Source organism: Asparagus officinalis, chromosome 6 (assembly GCF_001876935.1).
Source record: "Asparagus officinalis chromosome 6, Aspof.V1, whole genome shotgun sequence".
Lineage (NCBI taxonomy): Eukaryota > Viridiplantae > Streptophyta > Magnoliopsida > Asparagales > Asparagaceae > Asparagus > Asparagus officinalis.
Window position 1 is genome coordinate 73,093,533 of NC_033799.1, and position 9,361 is coordinate 73,102,893.

The window sequence follows — 9,361 nt, forward strand, 5'->3', positions numbered from 1 at the left end:
AATTTGCATTTGTCATAAATGTTTTATTTCAGGCCTAACGTGGTAAGATTGAAGGCCTATACAACATCCAATTAAACATATTAAGGGGGTGTTTGTTTTGCTTTTTTTTTGGGATATGATAGTTTTGGGATGTAAAAAGTGCTTTTTTGTGGTTTTAAAAATCCATAACTTTGTTTGTTTCACTTTTTTTTTGGGATATTGAATCCCTAAATTATAAAACAATAATATTTTATTAGGATTTGTGAAATCCTCTCTCTTGTTTCCATCTTTTTTTTGGGATATAAGGTTTTAGAAATCGATAACTTTGTTTGTTTCAAAACCAATTTTGGGATATCAAATCCCAAAATATTAAAAACTATTATATTTAGGCATTTGTGAAATTCTACACTTGAGAGAGGATGTGGGTTGGATATTGATGTATTAATGCTTATAATATAAGATTAATATAAGATTAATATATTATATATAATATTATAATAATATAATATTTAATATAATACATCTATATATATATATAATTTAATATATATATATATAATATAATATATATATATATATATATATATTGTATTATATATATATATATATATAATATAATATATACAAAATATTACAAGTTTTAGCATTCCTAATCCCAAAATATTGTTGAAACAAACACAACCCCATTTATGGATTTCAAATCCTAAAAGCCACATCATTTATGGATTTCAAATCCCATTTTGAAATCCCAAAAAAAAAATCAAAACAAACACCCCCTAAGTGGGCTTGGCCCTTCGTACGAAAGAATTCCTTCTCAGCCTCTTAATAAAAATAAGGCGGCAAACCTCCCACGCCCAAAATTTCGAAGTTCTTTAATGGCGGCAAAATCAAAGTGAGAACTTTCAAGGCAAAAATCCATCAGAAAGCGATCCATCGAAACCGAGAGAGATGGCGGAGGTGATCGAGATAGAGGGACGACCAAGATCGCAACCTTCATCTCTCTCTCGAAGCAGTCGAAGCCAATGCCCTAGGTCGCCTCAAGAACAAGCGCAAAGACTCCTCCGCTCTCGCCCCTCGGCCCGTCGCCCAGCCGGCAGGCGCGCCACCTTCGTCTCGTCGATGGAGGCAGCACGTCGAGTCGAGGATCCTACGCCGCCGCCCCTCAGAGGCAGCCGAAAGCGCCCTCTGGCAGCAGCAGCAGCAGAAAAATCGAAGGAGACTACAGCTCTTCTTCACATCGCCGGAGGCGGAGGCGGCAGGCGAGCGGCGGCGGGGAAGTTTGGAGAGGTGTCTTTTAAGTGTGGAGGACTGGGCAGATTTGGGCGAGGTATTTGTACTGCTGCTGCTGCTGCTGGTGGTGGGTGGTGTGGGCCCGGAGAGGATGGGCGGTGCGGAGAAGCGGTGCCTTGTGGATCCGGGTGCTCTTTTGGTTCGAGCCTCGAACACGGCCGAAGAATCCCGGGAGGAGATTCTACAGGTGTCCTTTGAGAGAGGTAAATTTTTTGTTTCTCGATTGTTGGTTGAGTTTGAAGCCCGTCTGCTTAGTAGGTGTCCGTTAATTTGCCGGAAAGAGAGCTTCGGGTGTTTTTAGTGTAACTCTTAGAATCTCATTATTCTCTTTTTGTGTGAAGTCAGTGGATACCGCATTAGTGGGCTTACCTGTTTACTCTATAAGTTTGTGTAGAATGAGTGGGTTTTGAACTATTTGTGATTGGATTACATGCATTTGGTGAAATCATTAGAGAAGCAAACCGAATGTTTGTTGTTTGTCTAGGGAAAACGCTTTTTGGCTCGCGCTTTAACGCGCAAGGTGCGAGTTGGCTCGCGCGTTAAAGCGCGAGCCAAATAGCAGTGTTGTTTGTCTAGTATTCAGTTTTCATGAGCTTCAAAATGGAATTGTGGACGCTGAGGACAGATGGATAACTGAAACTTAGTAATAAATACTTGTGCATATTATGTTTTTAATGGCCAGCTACTGTATAATCCTAAACCCTTTAAACTGCTGCGTGAAAAATCTGATTCCATTTTTATCATGTACTAAAATTTGGAAGTTTACGCTCAGAAAACGATTAGTTTACTTAATGATTAGAGTTTACAGAAGAGTTGTCAAGTTGCGAAGATGTCGCCAAGGCCCAATATGGAGAAGGACCTTTTACATGTTTTTGTGTGTGTGTGACATGCCCTGACTTTATAATAATCTGAGGTCTTGCCTTGAATTATTCGGGCTCCAGTCTCCATAGATCACACTTCAGATGGTCTTATAATGCATCAAATCGGTTCATCCAAATGAGCAGCTTTATCTCAATCAATCAACACTTCTGTCTTCTTGGAGAAGTATGCCTTGTTCCGATAAGCAAACAAATGAAGTTCTTCATGACAAATGTTGCAGGCAGTGACATCGGTATGGAAAAGTATTAAAATGGTTTCGTAAATGAACATCCAGGTTAAAAGTAAGGCAGTTGTGGAGTGAATTTCATCTTGAGAGCCCTCGTGAAAAGGATGAATCAAACACAGTTTGATGGATCAAGGAATAATAGCGTTACAGTGGTTGAGGACTGCTCAAGTTAGCTCAAGTGTTCAAAGAGGGGGGAAAAACTCTGATCTTATTAATCAATTAGGGATTTATGTCTTACGCGGGCCATGATATTACTCTATCAATGATAAAATAATAAAATTATCAATGCCAATGGAGGGGATTCTATGTGTTAGACGTAGATCTATTTGGAAGCAGGTTTGTGCATCGTACCCAACTGGCTCAGACAGCAGATTTGGTGGTTACTGAGTGGAGATTTAGTCTTTTAATTAAGGACTACATTTTTAGGTCCAATTGATGAAATTCTAGTCAGCTGTCAAATTTCATCCAAGCAATGAAATGTCCCTCTTATTACATCAAGTCGAAGGGTTTGCTAAAAGCTACAAATCAGCTTCTTCTTTAGGAAATTTATGTGCATCATAGTCTAATTGCTCGTTTCCATTATCAATTTCTCTTGCTTGAGGCAATAAGATTCTTCCAAGAGTTGTGATTAGCAAGGTTAAATACATGAGGTATTTAAATGAAAACCACTTTAACTTTTGCCCAAATTATGACTTACCACCTTAGTTTTTTTTTAAGTAAGCCACCTTAGTTTGCTTACTTGTTATCAGTGTCACACCAATTCTACTATTCAACTCAAAAAATTAAAAAAAAAAATCCCATTTTACCCTTCTCTCTCCATCTCCTCTCTTGCCTCCTCTCTCCCCACCTCCCACGTCCTCCTTCACCTCCTTTCTTCCCTCTTCTCTCCCTCTCTCCGTCGTCCTCCACCTTCTTCACCATCTCCTCCACCTCTAGGGTTTCTCCTAACACTAATCTCTTCCCTCCTCTCCTCCCCCTCTTCCCTTCTCCTCTCCCCCTCCCTATCCTCCTCCAACTCTTCCACCATTTCCTCCACCTCTATGGTTTCTCCAAACCCTAACTCACTCCCTTCTCCCCCTTTACCTCTAACCTCCCTCCACTCATCCTCCTATATTCTCACCCTGCTCACCTCCTTCCTCTCCTCCTTCAACCCCTCCTCTCTCTCCGCTCTTGCCGCTAACCTCCTCCCTCCTCTCCTACCACTGATCCCATCACCGCCAACCAATGTTATCGAGGCGCAAGGCGCAATGCGGGACGCAAAGGTCCCTTAAGTGCACCATGCGCAAGGCGCACAACGATGCGCGCGCCTCACTGAATTGAGGCGCACAACTCAAATTAATATTTTCCAACATAAGACAAAGAAACATATAAGCAACATGTTTATAAATTGTCACATAAAAAGACCAAGAAATATAATTTCACTTACTAAATCACGAAAGAGTCTTAATTAGCATGGATAACACAGAGAAGTTTGTTAGTTTCTACAAATCACAATATAAGATAATCTCCAACATAAGCAAAAGTCTATGAAACAAAACAAGCAAGAAACAAATAAGAAATATGTATTTTTATTTAAAATATGATATAAGTATTTTTAAGTAACAATTAAGTTATTAAAAAAACATGTCTGTTTATAATTTTCTAGTTAGCATTCTTAAATGCTATTTGCTAGTTAGCATGAAAAGATGGAGAATGGAAGTAATAATTATATATTTACATGTTCATAATTTTCTAGTTAGCATGCTAATTAGAGAAGAAAGTTATAATTAGCAAACAAGTATACTAAATTACTAATTATTGTTTTCTTAGCATGCTAATTAGAGAAGAAAGTTATAATTAGCAAACAAGTATACTAAATTACTAATTATTGTTTTCTTTTTATAGGTTAAACATGAAAATTAGCAAACAAGTATACTAAATTACTAATTATTGTTTTCTTTTTATAGGTTAAACATGAAAAGATGAAGAATGGATTAGCTACTAGCAAGAAAGAGTCTATTACGTGATGTAAATATGTAATATGTAAATTATTAAAAAAAAGAAAAAAGAGTCTATTACATGATGCAAGGGGCAAACACACATGAGGCGCACACGAGTCGCGCGCGAGGCGTGCGCCTCGTGTGCGTGCAGTGCCCGACCTCTGGTGCGGGGTGCAATTGTTCCAACCTGCAGCGCCCCGCGCCCGGGGCACGCGCCTCGATAACAATGCCGCCAACTTCCTTCCTCTCCCCTTCCTCTTCTTTTTTCGTTTGGGGTTAGATCGGGGGTATAATAGGAACTTTAGATTTTTTAACAGAAAATATCAAAAAGTGTTCACATTAAGAACATGTAAGCAAACTAAGGTGGCTTACATTAAAAAAACTATGGTGGTAAGTTGCAACTTGGGCAAAAGTTAAGGTGATTTTCATGTAAAAACCTTGAATACATAGACAATAACGAGGCATCAATGAACAGTTGCAAGTAGGGGTTGACATATTTTGGATAAAGGTATGCAGGGTTAATTCATAAATGCCGCGTCTCCTATGACGTATATCAAGAATTACAACATTATGGGTATGTTGTCCTATATCACTGCTTGACATCACAATCAGTGTATAAGTTGGTCATCCAAATATTTAAATTACGTAGTTTCTAGAATACTTGGGTGAATTTGGTATCATGTATATCAAAACATAACAATGATAACATCATTGTATATATTGTGGATTATCTGGTTGACTAATCTTCACTGTTTTAAAAAGTTTTCGCCTAGTTCGTCTAGGTGTACGTCTAGACCTATGTGGTACCTAAGCCGCCTAATTAGCACCTGGGCAGTATCTAGGATGCCCACCTATATTTTGAGAGTGTTTAGGGGAGTATTGTCTGCTTACATGGACTACATCATTTAGGCATTGATTGTAATTTTTTATGTTGCAGCCTCTACGTCCTCCAACATCTTTCAAACTCCTTTAACCTCTAAATATGAACATCTCCAATACCTCCTCCGACCTATACAATAGTTCGACACCTAGGCTTTCTATAACATTGATATTTAGTATCAATTATTGTAATTAAAAATTAAAAAAAGAAAACCTACTAGGCTCTAGGCGTCGGGTCCAACGCCTAGGCCTCCTAGCATTGTCTATAATATTGTTAGTTATTATTTTGGCTATTTAGTATTTGAGTATGCATGGTTTATTATGGATCTAAGATTGCTATCATTTTTTTTTGCAAATTTATATGAATTTAATACATATTTTTATTAGTTATTATAATTAAATAATTTAAAAAATAGCTAAGCGCCTAAACGCCACCTAGGCATATGCCTAGGCATCTAGGTACTAGCTCAAACGCCTGATCTACCTAGTGCCTTCTATAACATTGCTAATCTCTCTATGACGAATGCGAAATCTACCATCGTACACTGTCCAGACACACATAATCGTAAGATCACAAAATCACAATGCAACAAGACAAGAGAATATTTACAATATTTGGTCCAAAGCTCTAGCCTACGTCCTTGGATCGTGGAGAGATAATCACTATTAAAAATAGACAAGTACAAGGACTCAAACTCTCTAATATTCACATTCTTTTCTGTTTATTTTCCCACCTCTTTCATTTCTCTCACACTTTGTTTTTCATGCTCTCATCAAAAGCAACAATCCCTTCATATAAGATTGCTCTTTGACTTAGTAAATGCGCAATTACATGCAACTATTAATGTCTTAGTACAGTTCTCTCTTAACTTTCCAAGTCAACATTGAATTAAGGCACATTAACACCAACAAACTCCACCTTGACTTAATTCTCATTCTCACCACCAAGTACTCTTTGGTTCTTATCTCCTCAAGATAGCCTGGATGGGGTACTCACCGCGCTCCCTCCTGGAACGCCTCACCCTCCATTGCCACAAGGAGAAATTCCCCTTGCTGTTGAACTTCTCCATCTTGAACTTCAACTCCATATCTGCTCAATCTCCACTGGAAGCTCAAATACCAATTGTTCCAATTTAGGATGCCTTGAGGAGAGAAGCACCAAAGAGTATACTTCGTGGTGAGAATGCGAATTAAGCTTATGTGGAGTTTGTTAGTGTTAATGTGTCTTAATCCAATGTTGACTTGGAGAGTTAATAGAGAATTGTATTAAGACATTTAGAGTTACTAATAATTATGCATTTGCTAAGTAAGTCAAAGAACAATCATATATAAAGGGATTGTTGCATTTGATGAGAGTATGAAAAACAAAAAGAGAGTGTGTGAGAGAAAAATAGAGAGAAAAGAGTGAGGATTAGAGAGTTTGAGTCCTCGCAAATCGCACTTGTCTATTTTTCATAGTGATTATCTCTCCATCATCCGAGGACGTAAGCCAGAGCTTTAGGCCGAACCTCGTAAATATTGTATTATCCTGTTGCATAATGGCTTTGCGCTTTCATGTTCTTTCTACATCTCGATCTCTTAGTGTTGGACCCTAGAGGGGGGTGATTAGGATCTTAAGACTATAATTGTGTAATAAAAATAAGGTAAGCAATACACCACAATAAAGAACAACAACTGTAAAGGAGATAGCGTGAGAAATCGTTATGCAAGTGACGCGTGATGTGTTAACGAGGTTCGGCCCGCTGACCTACGTCCCCGCTCCCCACTCTCGAGGAGAATCCACTACACAACCCGGTTTGAAAGCCGGAACTTCTTCTACATAACAATCTCCACAAGATCTCACAACTACACAGTTGATCACCACAAGATCACACTCCCACACAGTTGATCTTCACAAGATCAAGCTCTCAACAATAGTAATGATGTAAAAACTCTCTCTTTACAATGTCCCTATGGCAATGAGAAAGATTACACTGAAGCTGGGAAGTGAAACTGAAAACAGAGAAAATCAGGTTTGAAAATTTTGACTCTCAGTAAAACAGATCTCTGGTTTTTCAAAAGCTTGGGACACTTGAGGAAGGAGTATATGAGGTTTAAATAGGAGAAAATACAGCTGTTTAAACCCATACTCTAATCCCCAAATCCAAAGACCGTTTGAATAAGCGACGGTTGACCGTACAATTCTCGCGGTCGACCGCGAGCCAGCTTTGAAACTTAAAAAAATTTTCAGAGACTTCTGCGGTCGACCGTAGCGGTCGACCGTGGGAATTTTCGAGCTCACGGTCGCCCGTGGCGGTCGACCGCGAAAGTTTTTGCTGCCCACTCAGAAAAGAACTCAGGCGCGGTTGACCGTGACGGTCGACCGCAAACTGATACACATGCAAATACTGTTTTTGACTCTCTTAAAAAATCCGTAAAATATTTAATTGACTTCCAAAAATTGTGAAACTTTGTAAAATATTTTTAACACTAAAACAAATTGTTTAAAAAATGAATTTTGCGAATAGGTCCTCATACTTGTGAAAAATGATATTTTGTGAAAACGCTTAAAACTATAAGTATGAAAACGTGTGTGTGATATCCCAATAGCTTCAAATGAAATCTAAACTACTTGCCTACATTCTAGCACTAGAGAGAAAATAAAAACTAGCTAATATCCTCACATAGAATACAATTCTTTGAGTCTTGATATAGCTTGAGTTTGATGAAGCTTCTTATTGCATTTGGTGTTCTTGAATAAACGTTGTTTCATCACTATGCCTCCTCCTCCTTTGGATATCATTGTTGTAGCGCATATTCCATCCAATCCTCCATGCATGGTACTAACAAGCTTGATATATATATTAACTACAATATCACTCAACAAGCAATTAGTACCGATAATGGTGGTTGTAAAACATCATCAAAACATAAGGGTTAACACTTAGATCCCACGTTTCCTTATGCCGGGACCGGCATACGACGATAGATTCCGCATCCGTCGTAGAATTATTCAATTGGATAATCCAGAACAATAGCAACTTGCTTTATCCACAAGTGAGGAACTTGGGAAATCATATGGAACTATCCCCTTTCCACTTTGAAACATAATACATTTCTGAAGCACTTATGTAAGTCCTACAATATAGTTGATGAGATTTTGTGTATGTGTGTATGCTACTTTTTTTTCCCCTTTGTGACCTCTAATTCTCTACTTGCCTCGGCCTTTAACACAAAAATGTTAGAAGTGCATTGTTCTACAAATCAATTTTTATGCTAGCCTACTTCATCCTTATGGAGAATAAAGTTAGTGATTAGATCTATCATCTGTAGGAAGCAGGAAGTAGCAGATCTTTGCATTATGGGAAACTGGAGTGGCATGCACAAGCATAAATAAAAAGAAATCTGCATCGATTCAGCTTGCATCCCCCTTATTGAGCATAGATCACGGTTTACGCAGTTAATATAAATTAAGGGATTTCTTAATAACTGGACAAGTCTACTGATGTATTTTCGATATTATATTAAACAAATATTAAACTTTGATACTGATAATTTCTACTGATGTATCACAAGCAGTCTTTTCTCTTTTCAAAGAATACAGCAAATGAAAGCCTTCATAAGCTCTTTATTTTATCCATTATTTTCTATTGGGTCCTTGACTGCTTTTTCTTTTACTTATTAACTTTTATAGAATAGTTATGTTTTTTTCCCCACCAGATTGAAGTTCAGTTTTTACTCCTTTCTCTTTCTAATTTCAATTCACTTAATATATATATTGACGTGCTCTATGCAACTTTTTTGTTTTCAGGAAAATGGAGGTTGCGGTTTCTTTGAGTGGTGTGATAATCAATCATCAGAGTTAGCTTCACATGGAAGGGCTTCAACTGAGGTATCTCTTTTAATACTCCATGGACACCTTTCTTACATAGTTTTTTTTATCATTCGTAATATATATATTTTTAACCTTTTTAGCTTCAGTCATTCTATTTCTGTTTTCAGCGGTAAGCAGCTGCTCCTGCTTGTATTAGTTTTCATTATGCACACGTCCTGTTCAATTATGAATCTTAACAAACCCCCTATTTGCTAAAGTAGTTAAAAAGTTTTATCTTTGCCTCATAAACTTGACTTTTTTTTAAAGATATTTATA

The 9,361-nt window shown here is 37.7% G+C and overlaps 1 protein-coding gene across 1 annotated transcript in view; it reads left to right on the forward strand.

Moving 5' to 3' along the window:
- The window catches only part of LOC109846324, a 9,099-nt gene continuing 836 nt past the window's right edge, over positions 1,099-9,361 (forward strand). The window contains exons 1-3 of the mRNA XM_020415552.1: positions 1,099-1,306; positions 1,360-1,472; positions 9,023-9,103. Of these exons, the coding sequence (XP_020271141.1) occupies positions 1,099-1,306; positions 1,360-1,472; positions 9,023-9,103 (402 nt within the window). The remainder of the gene's footprint in view (positions 1,307-1,359; positions 1,473-9,022; positions 9,104-9,361) is intronic.